This window comes from Festucalex cinctus, chromosome 11, assembly GCF_051991245.1.
Source record: "Festucalex cinctus isolate MCC-2025b chromosome 11, RoL_Fcin_1.0, whole genome shotgun sequence".
Taxonomy (NCBI): domain Eukaryota; kingdom Metazoa; phylum Chordata; class Actinopteri; order Syngnathiformes; family Syngnathidae; genus Festucalex; species Festucalex cinctus.
Window position 1 is genome coordinate 26,911,989 of NC_135421.1, and position 26,211 is coordinate 26,938,199.

At 40.1% G+C, this 26,211-nt stretch overlaps 2 protein-coding genes across 2 annotated transcripts; both read right to left on the bottom strand.

Moving 5' to 3' along the window:
• Positions 1–155: 155 nt before the first annotated feature.
• On the bottom strand, positions 156–5,861 carry snx4 (sorting nexin 4). Its single transcript, XM_077536542.1, has 14 exons — positions 5,656–5,861; positions 4,709–4,833; positions 4,399–4,540; positions 4,169–4,318; positions 3,955–4,002; positions 3,643–3,698; positions 3,452–3,524; positions 3,223–3,284; positions 2,971–3,036; positions 2,579–2,668; positions 1,931–2,030; positions 1,708–1,853; positions 1,478–1,592; positions 156–1,147 (listed from the first exon to the last, which is right to left on the bottom strand). Exons 1-14 carry the CDS (start codon positions 5,746–5,748, stop codon positions 1,100–1,102), a joined length of 1,314 nt encoding a protein of 437 aa, XP_077392668.1. The 5' UTR covers positions 5,749–5,861; the 3' UTR covers positions 156–1,099.
• Positions 5,862–12,189: 6,328 nt separating this feature from the next.
• Positions 12,190–26,166, bottom strand: LOC144030335 (ras-related protein Rap-2a). Its single transcript, XM_077536543.1, has 2 exons — positions 25,289–26,166; positions 12,190–12,431 (listed from the first exon to the last, which is right to left on the bottom strand). The coding sequence occupies exons 1-2, from the start codon at positions 25,600–25,602 to the stop codon at positions 12,194–12,196; spliced, it is 552 nt and encodes a 183-aa protein (XP_077392669.1). The 5' UTR covers positions 25,603–26,166; the 3' UTR covers positions 12,190–12,193.
• Positions 26,167–26,211: the final 45 nt, after the last annotated feature.

Consider the following 26,211-nt stretch of genomic DNA (forward strand, 5'->3'; position numbering starts at 1 on the left):
GTTTATCACTTTTAAATACATTCGACAGCTTGGAAATGCTACACATACAATTTCTTAGAGTAAAGCTGTGTTAGTTGACCATGATAGATTAACATACATAACAAATGAAATATTTGTTGTGTGTGTGCGCGCTGAAACAGTTGGCATACAACGTGTTGGATTTGAACATGTTTACAAAACATTTTTAATAGAAATATTTATTAGTGTTTTTACCACAACAATTACAATAACATACAAAAATGATCTCCCGTGAAACAAATACATTTGGGGGAGAAAAATGAACAAACAAACAAACCAAAAGCTTTACCATTCTGTTTCTGATCCACAATTTGATCAGATTTTATTTGGCTGTTAACCATTTTTTGTCAAAGTGATTATAAGGACCAACAAGTACAGTACATGCATGCTTTGGTAACCTGTTTAATGGAAAAGTTAGTGGGAGTGGCATGTTTGGATGTCATTCAAAAAACAAACAAAAAAAAACAAAAACATTACACTCCAAAATGGGGCCTCAAGTGGCTCTCACTCACTGTGGTTTACTTGCACAATAGAACATGTCAAAATAAATTACCGTTTACTCCTTATCAGAGCTGAGTAATGACGCCTTATCGAGATTATGCATTTGACAGAATGAATTGCAGTTTGTTTATTCTCACAACCGCCCCACCTCAGTTACTTTGAGGTTTTATTCAAGAAGTTTATAGTGGATCAGATTAAATGCTCTCTCTCTCTCTCTCTCTCTCTCTCTCTCTCTCTCTCTCTCTCTCATATGGTCTGTTGAGCCGTCGGTTCCCCGACCGACTTAAACTGGAAAAAACCCCAAATCGAACGTTTGAGTTCATCATGCACTTTTGTTATCCACAACGAACATCTCTTGTACTTAAGTATTAAGTGTCACGTGTTAATAGTACCTGCTCTCTGGATGAAATCTCATGCTGAGAGTAACTGTAGCCAAACCTGGAACTAAACGGTTCATCACAACGAGAGTTTATCTCCAAAAGACTAGCCAGAACATCACCTTAACAGTGTGGTACCGGGCTGAACATTTGAGCTGGACAATTATTTTTTTGGCTGGGTTGGTGATTGGCTGGAAAGTGGCTCACATTTTGTTGAAACACTCCTTGGCATTGGACCACACCTGGATTCCCTAAGGCAGCGACAACACAACAAAATTATGGCAACAACTTAAGATGAATAAAACCCTACATAAAAAAATATATGCCTCCGTTTGTACCCCATAAACAAGTTACTATAACTACCTAAATTCATAGTTGAACTCATGCATGAATTAACCATAATCTAACAGGATTTTCATTAAGGTAGAATTTTTAATATATTGCTATGGTTTCAGTTTTGCATACTGAATAAAAAAATAAAAAATAAAGATGAAGAAAAATCTGAAAAAAAAAAAAAAAAAAAAAAAAAAAACTCTTGTATTGGCCCTCTATAGATTGTGCTGGTGCACCAGCAAACGTACCTTCTTACACATGCTAATTTGCATAATGGCATAGCTGATGAGCGCCTCGCGCAGATCTCTGTCCTTCTGTTCCTTGAAACGCTCAATGTCCTCCCAGGCTGTTTGCACAAACTCTCTGCAAAAGAAGAACAGATGACAGCTCTCAATAGAAGAAGCCCTTGGATCGTTTTATCATCTCTATAAAAGATAAGAACAAGCCAGCAAGGTTGAGGATGAGGATATGAGCTCACTGGCACTCATCGTTCTTCTCCTTGAGCGTCTGCTCTCCCTCTTGGATGCTCTGCTCCAAGGCCGCCAGTCTGCTCTCCCTTTGCTCTTGGCTCTCCTGGCCAAAGAGTTTACTGGTCATCCCCTTCAGGGAGAAGACACGCACCATCTACAACGTAGAAACACATACAGGAAGTAAGTGAAGCATAGAAAAAGTTTTGCCTCATCCATAAATCTATTTGTTACCCCAGTGGCAAGTTCTTCTCTCTGCTGCTTCTTGTGAGCCAGGTCCTGAGCTGCCATTTCCAACTCATACTGGATCAGCTCGTGTTTCCGACACACCGACCTGAGCACGCAGATAAAATGATGCGAAACATACACCCAATATGGACATAAGGAAGGAACTAGAGCTGAATAATGACACCAAGTCAAATCTATATTGCAATGCAGTAGAAACCAAAGTTATTTCAAATAGCAAAGGCTGCAATTTTGGGGGTTGACGCTGCTTCATTTCAGTCGGTCGCTAAGCTTTATTTTTCATTATGTGTAATTTTGTTTTATTTTTTTAATATGCCCGGATAAGTTCTGGTCTAAAAAAAAAAAAAAAAGCTCAGGTGACTGAAGTAGATAAACTGTCTCTCATATTAATCATATTAATTCATGGTTCATTCACCTTTATTTCAGGGTAAGCCTTACCTATAAGACCAAAACATTTAGGTTCAATAAATCTGATAATGCCTAGTGTAATATAGACTTATTACTTGTGTTTGTTTAAAAAAAAAAAAATCATAAAAGGAACTGGAAAATATAATCACATTAAATCACAACTGTAATATTGAGAGGGGAAAAAATAAAATCATATTTTTTTTCCACCCAAATCACTTTTTTTCTTACCGTACAGCCTCGGTGTAGAAGAGATATTCCTTCAGTTGGTCAGCATAGTGCTCTTCTTCCTCCAAAATGTCATCTATTGATGAAGCGTACCTGGCCACACATCAAAAATGTATCAACCAAAATTACACACACAAAAAAAAAATGGTGTCAATTTTGTGCCTCATAAGGAACAGAACAAAACTATTCAACTTAATTAAATGTCAATTGGTTCTTTCTGTTTCTCTTTCTTTCTACTATGTCATCCTCCCACATTCCTAAAACATGTGACTAAAGCCTCAAAATTGTCCATTGGTGAGAATATTTCAATGTCTCTATGTTCTGGAATTCACAGGCTCAAGCTCACCTGTCAAGTTCTTGACAAAACGGATGGCTGGAAGTCAATTTGTACTTACGTGTCCATGTGGTGACCGGCACTCTGCAGTCCATCTCCCATCTCTTTCTCTATAGCACTCCATTCACTGGAGAGACGACAATGACAACAGCACACAAAATGCCTCCTGTAAATTATCAAGCCAAGTGACAGTAACACGACATCTTGTGGAGCACATAATCACTGCTGCCAACCAGTAGATTTATAATATGTCAATGTGGCACCCCCTGGTGGCACTAATACATAATGCAGAAACAAAAAGCACTCAAGTCACCTGAAGACTCGTCCGTAGTTTCCATGGACTTTGTAAACGCCGTACAGTCTGTCTGCTACTCTCTGCAATTAACGCAGACAACGACCATGAAGAGCACAGATGGAAAATATCTTACAGTACCTCGATGACAGGTAAGCGCAACTTCTAACTACTCTTGTCACCTCAACGCAGAACAATTTGCAATAGCGTGATCACAATTTGTGTTGAGCACACACGTGCGGACACTCACCGCTCTCACCCTGAGAAGTTGAGAGATGGCGGTGTTCAGCTCGTCGCTATACTGTTTCAGTGCTGTGAAACGCCTGAAAAATGCAGCAAAACATCCAGTCGGTATCTCTTATGTTTAAACGGTAATATGAACGTAACTCAGGCTGTGAAGTGGACAAAAAATAAATAAATGTTGAAGAAAATGACACCTACTTGTCAGGGTTCTTGACTCTGAACATGGCGCTTAGGGACTTCAGTCTGGAGTCCGCCTAACAAGGAAGATCATTTTTCATAATGTTTCCAACACAGCTCAGATAGAGTTTTGTAATACAGGTGCATCTGAATGTATTTGAATGTTGTGGAAAACTTCTCCAAGAAATATTTCCTGTTTTAGAATCTGTATAATTATAACACCAAATTCCCCACATGAAGGAATTATAAAATTATTTTAATAAAGAAATGACATCATAATTATCATTCTGAAAAATACTTCCCTATGTGTTTCATGAATTTGTATTACAATACCTTATCTTGGAAACCCGTCTCCAAAACTGCATCCCTCCACCCCTTCTCCTAAACAAAAACAAAAATGCTTGACGGGTGAATACAGGACGTTTTCAGTTGACATTTGCAGAAGACTTTTTCTCAATGTAACCAAACTGGAGGTCGAAGAGCAAGGTTTTCACCTCATACAAAAATAAAAGTCAGAATTTCTGTGTATATTAAAACTAGTGCAAACCTCTGTAAGGAAAAGGAAAACTATCTTGTCTTTGCAGAGGACAGGATGTGACATCACACGCAGCAGGAAGTTTTCCAGGCCTACTCTCCTCCGCTCGACAAAGTCTGGGTCGAGGTTGTCGGCCGACAGCTTGTGCCACACAAACTCCGCCTAAAGTCGGAACAATCCACGCATCAAAGGACAAGAATGAATGAATGAATGAGTGAGTGAATATTTCTGTGTCCACTCACCCTTTTCTCTGGCAGCGGAGGGATGATGATGAAGGGGTAGGTGACCAACAGGTACGTTCGGAGTAGCTCAAACTCACTGTAGCGTCTCCACAAAGTGTCAGGTGTGGTGGGTGGAGAAACATTGGGGACGGTTTCAGATGGTCTGCACATGACAACAACAATAATTCACTATTTTTTTTTAATTATTTTAATTAGTGAAGAAAAAAAAAAATACATACAGCAATTACAGTACCCAATTTGGGTACTGTGCCAAAAATGGTTTGGTTGTTCAAAACTGGTACATGTGTACCACCCGATAGCTGAAACCCACCGTGTTTCTACGAGGTAGACGGTGTAGGTTTCCTGCATGTTGACCGTGTTCTTGCCCGTTCTCTTCTCAGCCTCTGCCACATTGATCTCCAGCTTCTTCAACAGCGACGTCCCCTTTTCCACCATCTGCACAGCATAGAAATGCACATTTAGCGTCAAAACTGCTGCATCATAAAACAATAAGGTGTGACAGTAAAGATGGATAGATCAAACACACTGGTGCAAGTTTATCATCCACCGCTTATCATCGTTATGGGGTCGGTTGCGGTTGAACTGGGGTACACCTTGGACTGGCCAGCCAGCCAATCACAGGGTACATATGGACAATCACTCACACTCACAACTATGAGGAATTTTGAGTCTACAAAAAACCGAACATTCATGTTTTTGGAATGTGGTACTACGTCGCGTAGTGTGAGAACCCCTACAAACTACACACCTGTGGATTTTCAAACCCACAACCTCATACTATGGGACAGGCGTGTTAACGACTAGACACCCTGCTGAAAGGTGCAAGCCGTGACAGAATTTAAGCAGGTCACGAGACCCGACGACTTCCTCGTTTACGCCAGTATTTCTGCCTTTCCAAAAACTGGTGGAAAAAAAATAAATGAACAAACTCTTAAGTAACAGGACATTGAATTTAAAGTTGAGCCATGAGGAAAAACCCATTTAACGCCAGCTGCGAATGTACACGCTAGTTAGCATGTAGCATCACGAGTGAAGTTTGTAGTACACCGTTTGAAAGCAACATATTCGTTACACTTTTAACATTGCAGTTGTGTATTAACTTTAAACGTCGCGGAAACCACCAAAAGCTTTGCTTCTACTGAAAAATGTCAGTAATGGCGTTCGAATTAACCACATAACACCGTTAGCTAAATATGCTAAGGACAACTTAGAATTCAACGTGTACTTCATGGAAACGTAAGCAAATAATTGTACTACCGTGTTGATGATATTGTTCTCCGACTCCGTTGGCGTGATGTCGGTGTTGCCGATCACCGCCACTTGTTCTTCGTTACTTCCAGAGTCTGCCATCACCTTCCGCCGAGAGATGTTGCTGATGCGCCGCTACTGCCTGCCTGGCGTCAGCTGAGCTGGCTCAGCAAGTGAAGTGGCGGCAGCTTTGCGCATGCGCGGGGCGTACGCTCCACAACGGATCATCGTTTTACGACGCTGTTCGTATATGTCGGAACGCGTGGTTGTCTATCTATAATTTACGCTACTTGCATTAACAGCTGTTTGGAAAACCGTGAACAAATCACTTGTTGGAGATCATTTACAACAATCTAATGACAAGCGGAGTGACGACGGGTTTTTTTTTGTTTGTTTGTTTTGTATAATCTCCTCATGTCGTAAACCAAAGTCCTTCAAGTACTCTGTGATGAATGTGGGTACAGGAAGAGTCGATATCAAACGATATGTGACCCTAAATGATTTGTAAAACTAACATTTTCAAATATTATTAATGACTCAATGACATAAAAGGTCAGATGTGCAGGTATCATTCTTCAATGAAAATGTGAAGAAGCAGATGAGTCTGGACTGGTGTTGTAGCTTTCGCTGCCGCCATCTAGCGGCGATGTATGTGAAACCCAAAGATGACTTGGCGACACAGAGAGAAAAAAAAAAAAAAAAAAAAAAAGCAATAGCTCGTACCTCGGAAGATGGGCGTTCGTAAGTCAAGGTAGCACTTTTGACATTACAGTATTTAGACTTTTAGAAAACAGAATTATCTGGACCCCTAAAATTCAAAAGGTTCGAACCCAGAATTGTGAGGCAGATGTGCTATCATTAGAACACCGTGATGGCGGCCACTGTTATGAAACCTAAAAGTGAAAATGTGTGCATTCATTCTCATTAGCTTTCAGCTGACGAGTACCGAGCTTGCAAAAAAAAATGCTCCAGAGGAAAATGACCTATTTTCTCACACGAGTACCTGCTGAAGACTTTTAAAACTTTGCAGAAAAGTCGAGAGGAGTCAATGAGTTGGTCCTTTGCTTCAAGAGAGACAAAAAGATCACTAGTGTTGACATACGATTATGGTTGAAGTTTGCGCTGCATCATACTTAACAGTGTTTTTCATTAGCTGCGACTGAATGTTGTAGAAGGGATAAAAATGTAAACACGATGAGATTCATACAGGTAAGACAAATGCTGCTGTTGTGCCTATAATCTTGTTCCTCATTGAATTTTTGTTCATATAAACTATTCCACTCTGATATTGTAACTGTACTGTAGAGAGCGTAATAAAAAAATTAAATAGAATGTTGGGAATTAAACTGTTAATGCTGCAATTCAATTCAATACAATGTCTACTCCTCCCGGTGTGCCTGCCATGTCCACCAGAGGGCAAAAGAAAGACTAGTAGATTATTGCCCAAGAAGTAGCTCTCAATTTTAAAAGTGCTGGTCACCACTGCATTTACAGTCAAGTGCTCCTTTCCCTCCTCAGGATGTCGAGCCAGTGCAGTCGTGACTAACGCTGCACTTCCCTTGTCATTTTGACAAGAAATGATGTGGAGGATCCCAGCTGGAGGAAGCGCGGCGTGCCGTTTTCACAGATGGAACGCTGGGGGAGCTCAGAGTCGGAAACAAGGAGTCGGTGGCTTTTTAATTCACACACCTGCGCCGTGAAGGTCCAGTGGGACATGTTCAAACGGAATTTGCTTCCCCCCCATTCAGCGTCTCCTCCCCTGCGTGACGGCTTCCTTGAAAGTCAACTCCTGCCACCACAACAAGGATATTTTTAAGAGAATGATTTATTTTCTCATTAGCACCCTGCAACTCTGCACTTATAACAATATACTGTATACATCAGTGTAAATGATGCAACAGACTGGTCCTTGTCCATCATGAAGCCCGCGGAGACCTTCAGTCTAAAAGCCCCTCAGTCTATTGGCCTGTCTCATTAGAGTAAATAAAGCACCTGAACATGCTTTGTTTACAGACTCGCGTTCATAAGAACAGCAACATGAGGCGGATTAAGGCGGATGAGCTCATTCATTTCACAGCATGGTGTCCACACAAAACATGTCATTAGGTCCGGTTGTACAAAGTACCCCTGCCTCTAGCCCAGTCTTGGACTGAAACAAGCTTTGTATGCCACAGAAGATAAGTTTAGTTTTAAAAGTGAAGTATAGTATAGTCTATACTGCCCCACTAGTTTAAATATGTTATTTTTGTTAATATTGTGTTAGTGGAATATAAGTTAAGCAGTAAAATCCAGCCATTTTTATCCTTCTCAGGGGGTGGCCATTTTGACACTTGCTGTCGAGTGAAGATGACATCATTGTTGCTCAGGTCAGGCAACGACCAATCACAGCTCATCTGTTTTCTAAAACTGAGCGGTGATTGGTTGTTACTTCATCTCTTTTCTGAAGCTGAGCTGTGATTGGTTGTTACCTGAGACCTGAACAACACTGATGTAATCTTTACTCGACAGCAAGCGGCAAAATGGCCGCCCCCTGAGATGGATTAACAACGGCTGGATTTTGCTTCACAACTCATATTACACAAATCAGAATGTCATGTTTAGACAAGTGAGGTCACATATAACACATTATTGTCAAGAAATGTTTAGGTTGACTTCCACTTTAAAGTAACTTCAATTGATTCTCATTGGTGAAATAATCAAATTGTGTTCGACTTTAGAGGTTCCACTCTCGAAAATACACAAAGATTCAAGTCAGACTTTCAAGGTCTATGGCTGACCTTGGACATTCACACGCGTTGCTTTATCTCTATAATGAAAGCAATATATGAATAAATACAATATTTAAAGACATATTCCATACTCATTAAGAACAAAGCTTCTTCGAAACAGCCGTGATAGACGTGTCCCCCGTTTGCTCTCCGGTCTTTGTGGAAAGGACATGAAGTAGTTGAAAAGTCATCGTGGCCGGCCATGCTCGGTCTGGGATATAATTGTCAAAGTTGGAATGCAGCACAGTAGTTATTATACTGTACTTTTACTGCCGCACGTTAAAGATGGCGGCTATAAAAAGCAACAGAGCATATCTCCGTAAGCCGGCCGCGGTTTAAGTCAACAAAGTGCACCGGAAAATGGAAAGGAAGGCGTCCATTCTTGCTACGCTCGGATTGTTTGTGCTCCTTTTAAGCACTGATGTTGTCTCTTTTTAGCGGAATGACCGAAACGCATTCAGAGCCAGCTTAAACGTCCATCGGGAATATGTGTGTTGCTCCCATTGTGTCATCCTCCAAAAAAACAACAAATCACCTCCTTCCTGCTGCAGCCTAAATGTGCCTCCTACTCTTGTTTGGACCATAAATACAACAAAACAACAACTAAAAGACACTTTTAGTCTTCATTACAAGCTGCTGACACTCGCAAAAGAAATGCTGGGGAATGAAAAGCTTACTTTTACAATCGAAATGCTAACAGAAATACTTTTTCTGGGTGTGGCTAAAATGGTTCGAGATTTTCACAATTAAAAACTAGGACGCTACAATCCTTCGTCTGCATAACTTAAGCTAATGCTACACGTTATTTTGGTTGACAGTTCAACATTGCTAAACAAGACAACATACTCACGATTATCCAACATTTTTTTCTTCCCCTGTTTAATTCGCACCAATCCCGCATTGTAACATTGGAAATATGCTTATAGAACTTGCCCAATATAAAAACTTTGTGTGTGCTAAACTCCCACCAAAACATGTTTAATGATTAATCGTGAATTAATTGTGAATCTAAGCATTGATGACATTTAACGTACATGTAGGTAATGATACCGCCAATTTACTTTTGATCTTGCTCAAATACCGCAGGCCCTCTGAATCTGAGCAACATCTAAAGGTGATGCAAAACCTCTCTCTATAATATAAAGTACTGCATCTATATAGTGTAAAAAATGTTCTTATTTTGACTGACAGTAACAGAATTTGGTGTGTTGACTTGATAGTAGTTGTCAGTGTTGTCTAGCAAGGGGGATTATGAGAGCAATGTGCCAAGACCAGATGGAATGAGGAAGTACCTGTGCAATGCAAGACAGTGGAAGGCAGCGTCAAAGGTGTTGCTAGCGCCCACCAAATCCCACCTCCAGGTGGATGACATTTTAAACGTTAATACAAAGAGAATTCAATTCTAAAACACATCCCCTTGCATTAAAAAGCTGCTAATCCAAGTGTTGGACACTTTTATTACGCAGGTGTCAAATGGTAACAGAATCAGAGGAGGATTCAAGAGTCACGTAAAAAAAAAATTAAAATAAAATAAAAATCAACATGGTTAATTACACAAGGAGGGAATCAGAGAAAGTCTGCTTCCTGGTGTAAATTAAAATGAAAAAGATGCACAGTCGAGACAGTGTCCGGGATTCATACCTGCATTTGTTTGTCCGTATATTCTTTCTGCCTTTCATTTTATGACACTTGTTAGAAGGAAAGTCAACCAAAACAAAAAATAAAAAATTCTTGACAAAATGTTCTATGCAGCCCCACTACTCTAAATATGGTATTCTGGTTAATATTGCAATAGTGGAATGTGAGTTATGCAGCAAAATCCAGCAGTTTTTAATCAATATCAGGAGGCGGCCATTTTGACTCTTGTCGAGTGAAAATGACATCACAGTTCCTCGGGTCTCAGGTAACAACCAATCACAGCTCAGCTTTAGAAAACAGGTCAGCCGTGTTTGGTTGTTGCTTGAGACCTGAGCAACTGTGATGTCATCTTCAGTCGACAGCGAGTGGCAAAATGGCCGCCCCCTGAGGTGGATAAAAACAGCTGGATTTTGCTGCATAACTCATATTAAGCAAATGTAATATTAATCAGGATGTCAGAGAAATGTTTAAGGTTGACTTTCCCTTTAAGATGGCACTTCCCATAAAAAATATGTACACCACCATCATAATTCATCTTCACATACTCTATGTGGATGCTTCGAGCGCATCACCAGTGGATGAGGAAAAAAAATCTAAAGCATGATCGCAACTGTTGGCATCTTGACTGATGAGTTGTAATGTTCTGAACTCCTGTTTCCACGAGCAATTCACTGGTTAAAAAAAAATATATATATACTGTTGAATGTTATAAACTAATTTCTACAATTAATACAAAAAAATAACACTGACTGTTCTGAACTCCTGTATTTTTGACAAATTCTTTTAAATAAATGTAGTGCTGAATGTTCTGAACTCCTGTTTTTTAAGACCAACTAGCTGACAACAGCACAGAGGGTTCTGTATTGGTTTCCACAACCAATTAATCAAGACAACATAACTGAATGTTCTAAGCTCCTTTTCCCACAACCAATTAGTCTAAATATTACTGAATGTTCTTAACTCCTGTTTTCACAACCAAATGACATTAAAAAAAGAAAAGAAATAAAAATAATAGCACTGAATGATCTGATCTTTCATGTCCGTGACAATTTATCGAGACAAAACAACACTGAATGTTCTGAGCTCCTTTTTCCACAACCAATAAATTGGCAAAATTAATCACAGGATGTTCTAAAAACAAAAAAAAACAAAAACAAAAAACGTAATAAACTGAAACCAGCGCGGAACATTCTAAATGTTTCCACAATCAATTAATCAAAACAAATGGCACAAAATGTTGTGGAATTCCACTTCTTTCTATGACCGATTAATCGATAAATAAATATCACTGGATAACGGAGATCTGCTGTGCTATAGGCCATCTTGTTCTTCTTAAGACAGCCAACGAGTTGAGTGATCAACACCGCCTCCACTGGTTGAAATTAGGTAGTGCATTCCATTTTGCCTTACAGACAAGTAATGGTGAATGATCAATTAATCAATTATCCCTATTTGGAATAATCAAACACTATCAATCAGAGGTTCATAAAGACTTCATTTTTAGATGATTTTTTTTTTTTAAATGTGGAAGACGATGGTGTTTTCTGTGTTTTAAAAAAAAAAATAAAAATAGTGCACTGCTGTTCCTCTCCATTTACAATATTGGAAAAACTAGATCAAATGCTTTCAGGTCACCTCTTTGGTTCAGCCCGGCGATGAGTAAAAAAATAAAAAAATAAAAAAAAATAAAAAAAAAAACTCCCAAAAAAAGCACTGCACAAAATGTACACAAATCCAAACCTTTGTTCGTACTTGAAGCAAAGGGATGCGAGAAATCAGTTAGTGTTTTGTTGTCACAGTAAATGCATCATCAAAGTAAATCTTAAGAACATTATCTTTAAAAAAAAAAATTAAAAAAAAATTGAAGGTCCCGCGGTGTAATTCTCTGCTGATGACGACTAAAAAGGTGGAGCGCAACATAAGGCGAGGGCATGTTTTTGTAAAGTTTTCAATCCTACCACATCATGAAAACCGTCACTGCTGATATCAGATTTTAAAATCCATCGTGTTCGATCACTGCTTGCCGTGTGTGCGCATGTGCGTGTGTGTGTGTGAGCGTGGCAAGTACGTGTCTTGTGTGTGTCGCTGCCGTAACCTCCAACCCCCCCCCCCCCCCCCCCCCCCCCCCCCGCCCCGGATGGCTATTGTATATTGCAGGACGAGCAGCAGGGGTCGTCCTTGTCGGGCTGGGCGGCGTAGTCCATCTGCCGCACGATCTCGGCGAACAGTTCGTCCACCATGGTTTTGCTTTTGGCCGACGTCTCCATGAAGGGGCAGCCCCACTCCTCGGCCAGCGCCTGGCCCTCGCTGGACGACACCTCCCGCTCGCTCTCCAGGTCCACCTTGTTGCCCACCAGGATGACGGGGACCTTCTCGTACCTGAGGGTTCGTAAGGGGAGAGCTGGTTGGTGACATATATATATATATATATATATATATATATATATATATATATATATATATATATATATATATATATATATATATATCCATCCATGTCATCGTCCCTGCATATTTTCGAGAGTCCATTTCATTTTCATCTACTTAAAAATACATTACCCCCAAGTGGAGTTTTATATTAGGGATAGACCGATTATCGGCCGGGCCGATTATCGGTGCCGATATTTGGCAGTTTGACAAATATCGGTATCGGCCTTTTGACCAATCTGAAAGCCAATAAAGCGGGTATTTTGAACACATTCTGACAATTTGTTCACCTTCTGCAAAAATCTTTTGAAACTTTTTATGAATCCTGATGAAAACCCCAAATTTGCTACGTTTGCGTTCATTTTTTTGCACAGTGAAATACAGGAACTTTTCATTTATGGATCTATTTCAATTTCCACTTTATAAATAAGGATGCTGACACTGGGAATTCCCTACATGTTTTATTTTTAAGAATTTAAAAAAAAGTAAAAAAAAAAAAAGAAAAAAGAAAAAAAAGAAATGTTGAAACTCCCTGCAATTTTTTTTAAATATAATTTTTAAACAAAGCTGCCAATATCGTTTAAAATTGAAAAGAAAAAGTACTTTTTAATTTTTACACTAATATTTTCTCTTCTACAGCAAATAAATATCAGCTTGAAATATCGGTTATCGTTCTCCTTGACTACTAATAATCGGTATCAGTATCGGCCTTGAAAAAGCCATATCGGTCTATCACTATTTTATATTATCTATCTTAATCACCAGTTCCTCCTACAGCTCATTCTTCCTGTCGCGCTAAACTTACTACAAGCGAGGATATATATCATATCATATCATTTGATTAAGTGATCATCAAGAATTCTGCCAGTTGGCTGGAATATATTTAGATTCACTCTCATAAAGAGAAGATATGAGAAGTAAAGTAACAGCAATTGTGTTTCTCCAGTTTGTCTACATTTAGCCTGCTGTTACCTCACAACCGCTCCAGTCAGTGTCGGGCTCAAATATCGATTTGTGATCCTCACCCATAAATATTGTGATTGACTAAACCTACGATTGTATAAAATTAAATGATAGGACTTTTTTTTTTTTTTTTGCATATTATAGAAATCATCCATCCATCCATCCATTTTCTTGACCGCTCATTCCTCACAAGGGTCGCGGGGGGTGCTGGCGCCTATCTTAGCTGCTGGCTCTGGGCAGTAGGCGGGGGGGCACCCTGCACTGGTTGCCAGCCAATCGCAGGGCACACAGAGACGAACAACCATTCACACACACACCTCGCGACAATTCGGAGTGCCCAATTAACCTGCCATGCATGTCTTTTAAATGTGGGAGGAGACCGGAGTACCCGGAGAAGACCCACGCGGGCACGGGGAGAACATGCAAACTCCACCCAGGAAGGACGGAGCCTGGACTCGAACCGGAGTCCTCAGAACTGGGAGGCGGGCGTGCTAACCAGTCACCCACCGTGCCGACCTTATAGAAATCAATAGTGGGTTTTTAAAATTAATGAATAGTCCACCACTAGATGGCGCAAATGACACACTATGCCTTTCACTACTACCAAACTAGTGTGGCGTAAATGTAAATCAATGAATTATATCAGATTGCAACAAAAATGCAAACCAATCTGTTGCATTATCACTTCAACTTGTCATGTTTCATGAATGACATGTAAACACGTGTACGGCGCTTTTGAAGCACCGAACTTACCTAGATAGACACTAGGGGTGTTAAAAAAAAAATCGATTCGGCGATATATCGCGATACTACATCGCGCGATTCTCGAATCGATTCAATAAAAAAAAATCGATTTTTTTTTTTTTTTAAAGAGCTCAGAATTGTTCATTCGGTAGTCTTACCGATTCAACGTCTTATCATCATTACCTTTTTTTTTTTTTTTTTTTGTGTGTGTGTGAATCGATTTTTAAACTTCCATTTTTAATGGAAAAATATTCAAAAAAACATCTGACTTCGGGTTAGGATTCACACCGTGAGCATGGAAGAATGTTATATGAACGGAACATTAAGCCTTAATATTTTATTTTAATGCTGTTCAAACATGAAACAGATTACAACCTCTATAAGACTGAAATTTCAGATAAATAAATAATAAATTTTCATATAAATCTTACACTCTACAAGCTTACTGATTAGTATTTTCTAAATTTGAATGAAAAAAAATCGCAACAATCGACTTATAAATTCGTATCGGGATTAATCGGTATCGAATCGAATCGTGACCTGTGAATCGTGATACGAATCGAATCGTCAGGTACTAGGCAATTCACACCCCTAATAGACACTATAAATGAATAAATAAAATGTGCATAAAACCCATTGTCCAGCCAAAATGACTCAGCCAGTGTCTTTTTTTGTTTTTTGTTTTGCTTTGAACACACATGGTTCAACCTCTCTCTGCGACTTTCTCGACATACGTTTCCTGAAAATGTTGCCTTCCGAACTGTTACCAGTAACTTTGGTGTGAGTCACGTGGTAGCAACGACACCGGCGTTTTTCCTCACAAGAATCGTTGCCTTAAAATCCGAGAATCTGCAGGAACTTGCCCTTCAATCAGGGTGAAAGTGCCATTTAAGATGCACCCTGCTGTGCTTTTGGTCCAACTCTGAAAATCCTTCAAAAGCTGTTAAAAAGGGCCAGCAATGTCACATCAGGGAACATTCATATCCATCAGCGGATTTCAAACTGCTTGCTTCTCTGTTCTATCTAATAGAGGCACTTATTCAACTTGTGTGGCTCACTGGGGCCTCTTTGCTACACAAAGACATGTGGCATACAGGAGAGAGGGGGCTATATATAGTCATAATAACAGAGGAGGAAACTTGTGCTCCCAGGAGGTGTGAGACTGCGGCTGCCAAAGATACCGAAGCTCCAAGGGCCTTGCAAAGGAGAAGAAGAAAAAAAAAAAAAGGTGTCGACCACCCTGTGTCTGGACCAGGCAAGCAGTGATACCAGATACTGCTTGGCGCTGTCTCGATTAGGGGTGTTAAAAAAAAAATAAATCGATTCGGCGATATATCGCGATACTACATCGCGCGATTCTCGAATCGATTCAATAAAAAAAAAAATCGATTTTTTTTTTTTTTTTTTTTTTTTTTTTTTTTTTTAAGAGCTCAGAATTGTTCATTCGGTATTCGGATTCAACGGATTCAACGTCTTATCATCATTGCCTTTTTTTTTTTTTGTGTGTGTGAATCGATTTTTAAACTTCCATTTTTAATGGAAAAATATTCAACAAAACGTCTGACTTCGGGTTAGGATTCACACCTTGAGCATGGAAGAATGTTATATGAACGGAACATTAAGCCTTAATATTTTATTTTAATGCTGTTCAAACATGAAACAGATTACAACCTCTATAAGATAAATAAATAATACATTTTCATATAAATCTTAAACTCTACAAGCTTACTGATTAGTATTTTCTAAATTCGAATGAAAAAAAATCGCAACAATCGACTTATAAATTCGTATCGGGATTAATCGGTATCGAATCGAATCGTGACCTGTGAATCGTGATACGAATCGAATCGTCAGGTACTAGGCAATTCACACCCCTAGTCTCGATACATTTCTTGTAGATGGAAAACAAAATGGAGATATGCCATGAAAACATGATGAAATACCAAACGTTGGTTGTGGTCATGCAGCGACTCCAACACGGCTTTCAGCCTTGAGCCGGCGAGCCTCAGGGCGGCCACGAGGCTTTTCTGTGACTGCCCCGTTCCCAGACACATCTCATCTATAATGCATGACGCATCAACCGGCGTCCGTCTTGCTGACGGATGCTGCAAGCCGCCGACGGGGATCAAGACTCCGATTTTTTTGGGGGGGGGGGGTGTTCGAACCGACAAGACGAGGCGGGGTTCCGAGTTTTCTTCTTCTTCGTCTTGACAATCGCTATTTTAGGGAGGTTCTGAGTCAGAGAATTACAAGCGCCTCTCTCTTTTGGCACATCTAAGATATAATCCAGTGAAGATCAGAGTTATGTCTTCCGTAAACAACCCAAGACAAGATCAAGGGTGGTATTTGAAAACTGGGATTCTCCCATGGCTTTTAAAAACAGCCCTTCCCACTTCCTTCCACGCTTGATGCCACTAACAGATGACGGATATTTTTGCCCAACAAAGACATTAGGGTGAACCAATGGAGATTTTTCCTTGATGCTTAATGGCAAAATAATCACGGCTTCGACTATGTTTACATGCAGTCAATAATCGGGTTAAGGTCAAAATTACGTTTTCTGAAACATTCGGTATAATACGTTTACATGCGTAAAAAATTACTTCCGTACATGACAATTGGAATACCCTGATTTCAATGAAGACACACAGACAACGTAATGACGCAAATAAATACATCATCATCACAATAATAAAGCAGGTGGTTTCATCCTCATTTACAAGTGTGTGCTGTGTGAGAGTTTCGCCATGTTTGTTTACACAGATGGTCCATCATTCGCCAGAGTCCTGGGAACACTTTTGTCATCGTTAGTCCGTCATTTTTTTAATTTTTTTATTATTTTTTTAACCCAAACCAAACCAATCATCAGTCCGTCATTTTATTTTAACCACACTTCCGCCATCACTCTACTATTTTACGACGGCAGACAGTAGTGTCCGTCAGTCAGACGGACTGACGGACCTTCCGTCAGTGGCGACGGAATGCCCGCCTCTGTTTGTTTACCTCTGCTTGTGTATTTCTGGTGGATTGCGGTTCGAAACAAACGTAACCGAGCGGTCTTCTTTGAGTTTTTGCGTGTTTTCAAAACACGTATATTGCCAATATTCACATTTTGAAAGAGTTATTGACTGCATGTAAGTGTAGTCAACATCACGAGGACTTACGCAACTATGACCATACAATATAGTGCAACCACAGATTGTCTAAGCCTTCACATTTTTATACGTAAATGCTATTGGAAAGCAACTGTCAACGTTCACATTTTTGCCAACACAGCAGAGGTCGGTGGGCCTCGTGGTTAGGATTTCTCCCACACAGGTCTGAGGTTTGGGGTTCAAATATCAGCTTGGGCCTCACTGTGTGGAGTTTGCAAGTTGAATTATTCAACTAGATTATTTGCGGGGAAATATACGTGGCGTTTGCATGTTTGACCTGTGCTTGTCTGGTTTCTTCCTTCACCCAGCATACTGAAGATCTATCATAACCAACAGACATGACCGTGAGAGTGAATGGATGAATGGACAGCGGACTCCATCTAAATTTCTTACACTGTTTCAGAACACAATTATTCCTGTAGATTAATCGTTATGTTGGCCTTGTAATTGACCAGCTATCAGTACAGCGGGCATCCCACGTCTCAACCCAAGTCCCCTGCCCCTGGTAAGCATTACATTCATATATAACCAATGATCGGATAGATGGATGGCGGGTGCGAAGGGTTTCATCATATTTCGTACACCCCACAGCTCAATTGCTTAGCAAACATCAAGGTTTATCACTCTATCTCACCGCACTTCCTCATCACTCTCTGGCCATGGTGCGGTTATTTATTTACATGCCCGGGAAAGCCACCAATCACAGCTTGTCCCTGGCATGAGGAGTGATTGGGTGCACGTTAGCTCGCACCGGATCACATTGTAATCATGTGCGCCCATAGACTCCATGACAGTTCCTGCCGACGGACGCTTGACAGAGCGACGGCCCTGACCCCAGCAAGGCAAGGCAAGTTTATTTGTATAGCACATTTCATACACAAGGCAACTCAATGTGCTTTACACAAGGAAAGACAACACATAAGCATCAAAAAACAGTAGTTAACATTCAGAGGAAAAAAAAAAAAAAAAAAAAAAAAAAAATAGGTTACAAAATTTACTAAAAAAAACAAAAAAAAACATACAATAACAATCTTAAAACATTATTCAACAAACTTTAAAACATTTAACATAAGGAAGTTTAAAATAATATTAATATATTAATATATATAATTAATATTATAAAAAAAAAAAAAAAAAAAAAAAACAACTTAATTAAAGCTGTTTAAAAGTCCCTAATCAAAGGTATAAGAAAAAAGCAAAGTTTTTAACCTGGATTTGAAAGCATTTACACTCGGGGCTGACTTCACTTCTGTTGGCAGCCTATTCCATCTGTGTGCAGCATAATAGCTAAATGCAGCTTCACCATGTTTGCTTCGAACTCTGGGTTCCACTAGTTGGCCCAAGTCTGTGGATCTCAGAGCCCTGCTGGGTTTGTACTCAATCAGCATTTCTTGGATATATTCAGGACCCAAACCATTTAGTGATTTATAGACGAGTAGCAGAACTTTAAAATCGATTCTACAGCTGACAGGGAGCCAGTGTAAATCCTTAAGTACTGGAGTAATATGTTCTGATCTTTTTGTTTTGGTCAGAACTCGAGCTGCAGCGTTCTGAATGAGCTGCAATTGTCTCATGTTCTTTTGAGAGAGTCCAGTCAGAAGACCGTTACAGTAATCTAGTCTGCTGGAGATAAAAGCATGGATAAGCTTCTCTTGGTCTGCTTGAAGCATGCAGTCCTTCAGTCTGGATATGTTTTTCAGCTGGTAAAAGGCTGTTTTAGTGATGAATTTAATATGATTGCTGAAGGTCAGATCTGAGTCTATTAGTACCCCAAGATTTCGAACTTGGTCTTTAGTTTCTAAAGACAGTGACTCAAGCTGTTTTTTAACAGCAATCCTCCCAGCGGATGTAACCGTGACGGGGCGCCGGTTATTTGGCAGAAGACAAGTCGCAATGACAACATATTGTGGATTTTTTTTTTTTCTCAACCACTTGGGGCTAGTTGCTAATGCTACAAAAGCAAAATGGTGCATTCAGGGCACTTTCACAACGTCGTAAACTTCAGTGTTCTTCGCTAACGTTTTAAGGGGGAAATAATCGGCCATTTGGCCCAATTGGCCGATTGTTTTGGCCGATGTTTGAAGGCCAATAATCGGCCGATTAATCGGCAGAAGACAAGTCGCAATGACAACATATTGTGGATTTTTTTTTTCTCAACCACTTGGGGCTAGTTGCTAATGCTACAAAAGTAAAATGGTGCATTCAGGGCACTTTCACAACGTCGTAAACTTCAGTGTTCTTCGCTAACGTTTTAAGGGGGAAATAATCAGCCATTTGGCCCAATTGGCCGATGTTTGAAGGCCAATAATCGGCCGATTAATCGGCAGAAGACAAGTCGCAATGACAACATATTGTGGATTTTTTTTTTCTCAACCACTTGGGGCTAGTTGCTAATGCTACAAAAGTAAAATGGTGCATTCAGGGCACTTTCACAACGTCGTAAACTTCAGTGTTCTTCGCTAACGTTTTAAGGGGGAAATAATCGGCCATTTGGCCCAATTGGCCGATGTTTGAAGGCCAATAATCGGCCGATTAATCGGCAGAAGACAAGTCGCAATGACAACATATTGTGGATTTTTTTTTTCTCAACCACTTGGGGCTAGTTGCTAATGCTACAAAAGTAAAATGGTGCATTCAGGGCACTTTCACAACGTCGTAAACTTCAGTGTTCTTCGCTAACGTTTTAAGGGGGAAATAATCGGCCAATTGGGCCAAATGGCCGATGTTTGAAGGCCAATAATCGGCCGATTAATCGGTCGGGCCCTAAAAGAGTCTGTACATTATAGTACATGTAAGGGAACAAAAATGTTAGCAATAGCTGTCAATATGATGCCGAGTGGCTACTTAGGTGGAGTACACCCTGAGCTGGTTGCCAGCCAATCGCAGGGCACAAACAACAATCCACACCTGTGGACAATTTAGAGTCTTCAATGAACTAAACGCAGTTAAGGAAAAGGTGAAGAAGCGTACCCAGAGAAAACCCACACACAAGCACAGGGAGGAAATGCTCCAACACAGAAATGCCAGAGCCAAGATTCGAACCCCTAACCTCAGAACGGTGAGGTAAACGTGCTAGCCACTTGACCACTGCGTACCCAGCAATTAACTCATTAGCTCCCAAAAACGTATAAATATGTCATATTTTAAATGTTTGAAGTGTCCCAAAGACGTATTTATACGTTTTTTTGTTATGCCAGAGCATAGAGAAGGCTTTGATGCAGTCTCTCTACTGCAGAAAATGGTTGAGTGGCAGCAGAGTATAAGAGATCAACCAGGCCATGTTAAAACAAGCTGATTTCCCCACAGTTCTAAGCAGAATTGTGAAAAACGACGAAACTTAACTATGTTCTATTGTTGCACAGCAGAAACAGATAGGAATATACTTTTTTTTTTCCTGATAAAAGAAGAGACTCTAATCTCTTTTGGTATGTTCCATATTTTTTATAGCAATAGAACACAATATTTCGCAAGCCTTGAAAAATCAGTCAAAATCCAGGAAAACACTTAAGTAAAAATGGTTGGGAGTGAATGAGTTAAGTGCATTTTCCACATGTTCCCTTTAAATGGATCTTTGCTCATCCCGAGGCTTTTTAAAATGCACATCAAACATCCGAGCGACGCATGTGTGGGAGTTGCGTGTGAAAATGCGAAAATAAATTTGTACTGTGACATTAGAGAACAACACCAGACTCTCTCTGGTGGCGCGTGGGGCGAAATCGCGCAACAGTCGGGCTGCAGCTGGAGTGCGAGTGTGCGTGTATACATTAGCATATTATAAACATGCAGGAAATAGGGATCAAAACAAGTGGCAGTAAATGCACCAACCTCATTACTTCATTCAGAGTTGTACGAGTATTTAGAGGATGCACCAAAATTACAAGTTCAAATTAAACCAACGCACACATTGAGTGGTTGTTCTTTTATTCATTTTCTATACTGCTCCCATTAACTCATTCACTCCCAGCCATTTTCATGTTCTATTGCTATAAAAACATAGAATCTAACAAAAGAAAAATGTTTCTCTTCTTTCATCAGGGAAAAAAACATACGGCATTTTTTTTTTTAATCTGTTTTTACGTTTTGTAGTAATTAGCATTAGAATTAGCTAAGTTTCATCATTATTAACAAACCTGTTGAAAATACTGGGAAAAAGAGCTTGTTGCAACATGGACCTGGTTGATCTCTTATACTACTCTGCCACCTGCTAGCCGATTTTTTCTTTTCTTGTAATAACTACCATCGCTTTAAGCGACCACTTTAGGTCAGAAACTGCATCAAAGCCTTCATTACATAAACTCTAGCAAACAAAAACCTAAAAAAAAAACGTATAAATACGTTTTTGGGAGTGAATGAGTTAAGGGTTATACCCGGAGAAACCTCAACAGACTTGTGCCCCACTTTCACTGCAAGTTACCTCACTACTGCCACTTATCCACTGGCAAAAGAAGGTACTACTGTATTATAATATGTATTCCGCCAGGTGAACCACATCTTGCCGTTCGTTGATCGAGCACATTTGTCGTCAAACAGAAAAGACAAGAAATGAGAAGAATAAACAACTACCAACTTAATTAACCTTAGCATATACTGTCGCTCCACAGTCTCTAATTTGCTGCTGCGGGCCTTTTTTTTTTTTGCTGCCCTCTCAAAAGGCAGACTATTCCAGTGGAGGACTGTCAATGGGTCAGTGAGTGAGGATGAATCCCACACTAGCTAGCTGCATCAAAGTCAAGTTATGTGAAGCACTTGACTACGAACTAGGGGTGACTGTTTGACTCAATTGTCTCGATTGATCATGTGGAAAATTAAAATTTGAAAAGGTACAGTTACTCGGAAGCTAATAGATCAATTTATTTTATAGCGTTGTCTATTGTCAGAGTAGGGAAAAAACATACGCTATTTTATTGTTTTTATGTTCCTCAATCGCAAACCGGCGCAAATGGAGTAGGAAAGTCATAATTACAGCAAATATTTGTATGAAAAACATTTTTGTTCCTTGCGTGTCGGTTGCGTCGTAAACCAAGGACCCCCTATAATGAGCCCTGTGGGCGACATTAATGCGTAACAATCAATTTTTATAGTGTTGCCGACTGTCGAGAGTAAAACGCTGCAAGCTATTTTTTATTTATTTTTTTTTACTCATCAAGCACACAAACCATTTTTCATCATAAATTCACATCTCTTGTGTTGTGCATCATTAGATTATGTACAGTAAATGTCAATGTTAGTTCAGAATGTGATAAATTTTAGTTAATTGTGGCTCCTGGGGAGGAAGCACATTTTTTTTATTTGGGTCTTGACTTGGAAAAAGGAGTGAAACCTGGTGTAGACTACTAGATTTACCACTTGTACTCCTATTTCTGTAGTTGTATCCGCTTTGGGTGTGCAATAGCTTGACAATGGGGTGGCAGGTATTGTTTCGGCATATACAATTTTGCCCATATTGCACAAATCTAATCTAGTGCCACTTGAAATCTACATGGATTTAGACCAGTGATTCCCAGACAGTGTCATGGCACATTAGTGTGCCGTGGGAAGTTATCAGGTGTGTTGCGGGAAATTATCCTGATTCACTGAACTCTTTGAACGCCAAAAACGTTGATGTATTCTAAAATCCTAATGGATGCTGCCAAAAACATTAATTTACGTTTATTACATTTTTTTTCTCTCTCAATGGGCAGCGCAACGTCTTGTGCTGCGCTGCCTTGTCGCTAAACAAGCGATATTAGTGTCAAAGTCACTGTTGTGCAAAAATTTTTATTTTTTCACAAAAAGCTTGTTTTTATCTTAATATTTATTTATAATATAGTTATATGTATAACGTGTATACAGGTATTCAATCAGAACTAGGCCCCTTCTGCACCTCTTATTCAGGTGACCTTACTTTTCACCCTCCGACTGCCAAGTGTGCTTCCTTAACAGCCTGTTAAATAAAACATCTCAACCTACTAACCTGACCCAGGTTCTTCCTCTGGCTTTATTGTCTCAAAGGGATCCAGTAAAAGTATAGAAGTGTCTGCAGTATGTTACTAATGTCAGACCCGTTGCTTTTCACATTTCACACTAGTGATAGACCGATATGGCTTTTTCAAGGCCGATACTGATACCGATTATTAGTAGTCAAGGAGAACGATAACCGATATTTCAAGCCGATGTTTATTTGCTGTAGAAGAGAAAATATTAGTGTAAAAATTAAAAAGTACTTTTTCTTTTAATTTTAAACAATATTGACAGCTTTGTTTAAAAAATATATTTAAAAAAAATGCAGTGAGTTTCAACATTTTTTTTTTTTTTTTACTTTTTGTAGGCAATTCCCAGTGTCAGCATCATTATTTATAAAGTGGAAATTGAAATAGATCCATGAATGAAAAGTTCCTGTATTTCACTGTGCAAAAAATGAACGTAAACGTAGCAAATTTGGGGTTTTCAACAGGATTCATAAAAAGTTTCACAAGATTTTTGCAGAAGGTGAAAAATTATCATAATGTGTTCAAAATACCCGCTTTATTGGCCGTCAGATTGGTCAAAAGGCGGATACCGATATTTGTGAAACTGCCAAATATCGGCACCGATAATCGGCCCGGCAGATAATCGGTCTATCCCTATTTCACACCTATCCACACATTTTTTTTATTTTAATTTTTTGCTCGCATCCTGCCCGCACAAACGCCCTGCACCACATAAGGCGCCATGTTAGTCAAAGAGTAGCTAGCCTTGGCCACCTGCTGCTAGCCAGCCGGGGTGATAGCGAAAAGCAGCGTGGCGGAAGATACCACCAGTGGAAGTGTGATAGGTGGGCGAAGCTCCTTCTAGAGTTGACAAGAGAATGGTAGTAAACTTCTCAAGAGGATGCACAGAAAGTTTTGTATTGCTAATAGTGGTGGATGAAAAGATGACCAAACGTAAATATGGAGGGTGCTAAACTTGGAGCTGAAGAAAACAAATTTGTTGTTGTAGCCACTTGCCAAAAGTGTTAACTACGACAGATAATGCAGTTGTAGAAAATAAATTTGTAGTTGTAGCAAAAATTATTTCGACAGAGTGGGCCATAAGTTTTCATACATAGTTGCAGCAAAATCACTTGTAGCTGTGAAATAGTTAATTTGTTGTCGTAGAATTCAGCCCCAAGCGCTGTATATTTGTTTTACAAACACATGTAGCTTTTGTACCAAATGACTCACAAAATTTAGTGCAAAAGTGAATCGGAATCGGAAGGTTGGTGGCGGGAATCTGACTTCTCAAACCTCAAAGTGATGTTTTCTTGGGAGGCTGAATTAATTTCAAAGAGTAAAATAGATTTAGACACAAACACTGACCAAAACCCAAGATAGCTACTTGGCACAAGGATGCCACAAGATAATGGAAAAGCACTACTTTTGTCTAAATGAAGCACCTCAACTCACCACAACATTGTTTAGGCACCAAGATGACATAACATGGCGCACAAAAACAAGTATAGTTTTTCAACAGACAACCAAATAATCAGGATATTTATCAGACTCTTGCAAGCTTGCTGATGAGCTGATCATTTGACTCAGGTCTGTTGGAGGAGGGGAACATGGGAAAACAGGCTGGAATGGGGCCCCCCAATGACCAGACTTGGAGACCGCTGATATAAAAGTACTGTATCACATTTGCACATTCAAAATCAAATTACCTGCATACTATTGCTATTTATTGTGGAAAGAAATCGCGTTTTGGGAACATAGTACAGTATTATTAGGGTTTAACTACAAATACAGTTAATGATCAACATTTTTAGGTCAGGGATGCTCATGATTTTTTTTTTACATTTCTGTTATTATTTACAGCAAGTGTTCACTGTCCACCAAAATAGAGCAGCTATGTGTTGTTTCGTGCCTACAGGCCTGCCGTATTGTGCCCACCCCTGCACCACGATGTGACATTTACATGCATTTTACACTTTGACTTCAACATTCCACCCACCTTTTGACCCTTATGATCTGGTCTCTCATGGGTTTGATGTCCTGAAAGCTCTGCTGGTTGACCAGGCTGTAGACCAGGATGAAGCCCTGTCCGTTCTTGATGTACAGGTCCCGCATGGAGGCGAACTGCTCGGTACCGGCGGTGTCCAGGATCTCCAGGACCGACGGCGAGGAGTCCACCTCGATCTCCTTGCGGTAGAAGTCCTCGATGGTGGGGTCGTACTTCTCAATGAACGTTCCGGTGACGAACTGGACCGTGAGGGCGGACTTGCCGACACCACCGCTGCCCAGGACCACCACTTTGTACTCACGCATCTTCGGATTCAAGTCGAAAAGCAGCTCATAATCTCAACGTTCACCATTTTGTGTCGGTTGTTGACAATAATAACACGGTCTGTTCGAATCAAAGCACAAAGACCCGGTGCTCCAGCAAGGGCTTCATTGTGGAAATTCCTCCCCCCTTCCACCCCAAACAACGCAGGGCCACGCGCCGACGGCTAAACGACCGCCCGTAGCATATGAGGGTAACGGAACAAAAACGGTGCTGCTTTTTCAGTGATTATGCTCGGCCTTTGATACAAAAAACAAACTTGCTCCATGGAGGACGCTGAGGGGGTAAAATGCCTGGACTTGCCCCCCGCCCCCTAAAAAAAAAAAAACAAACAAAAAAACTGAAGAACAAATGTGCGCACGCGCGCGCTGAGAAGCGAACCCGGAAATCGCCTCGAACGCTACACCGACATAGTAAGGACGTATTCCGGTTTAATTATTTGTCCAAAATCTCGGGTATTTATTCGTCTCCCGGTTGCTCTCCGGTACAAGTCCACCCGGCATAGTGTCGGGTGGCGACCCACTGCTGCTCCATGTGAAACCACCCAATCCCAAAATTTTCCTCCCGGCTTCCGTACCAAAACGACCGCCCAC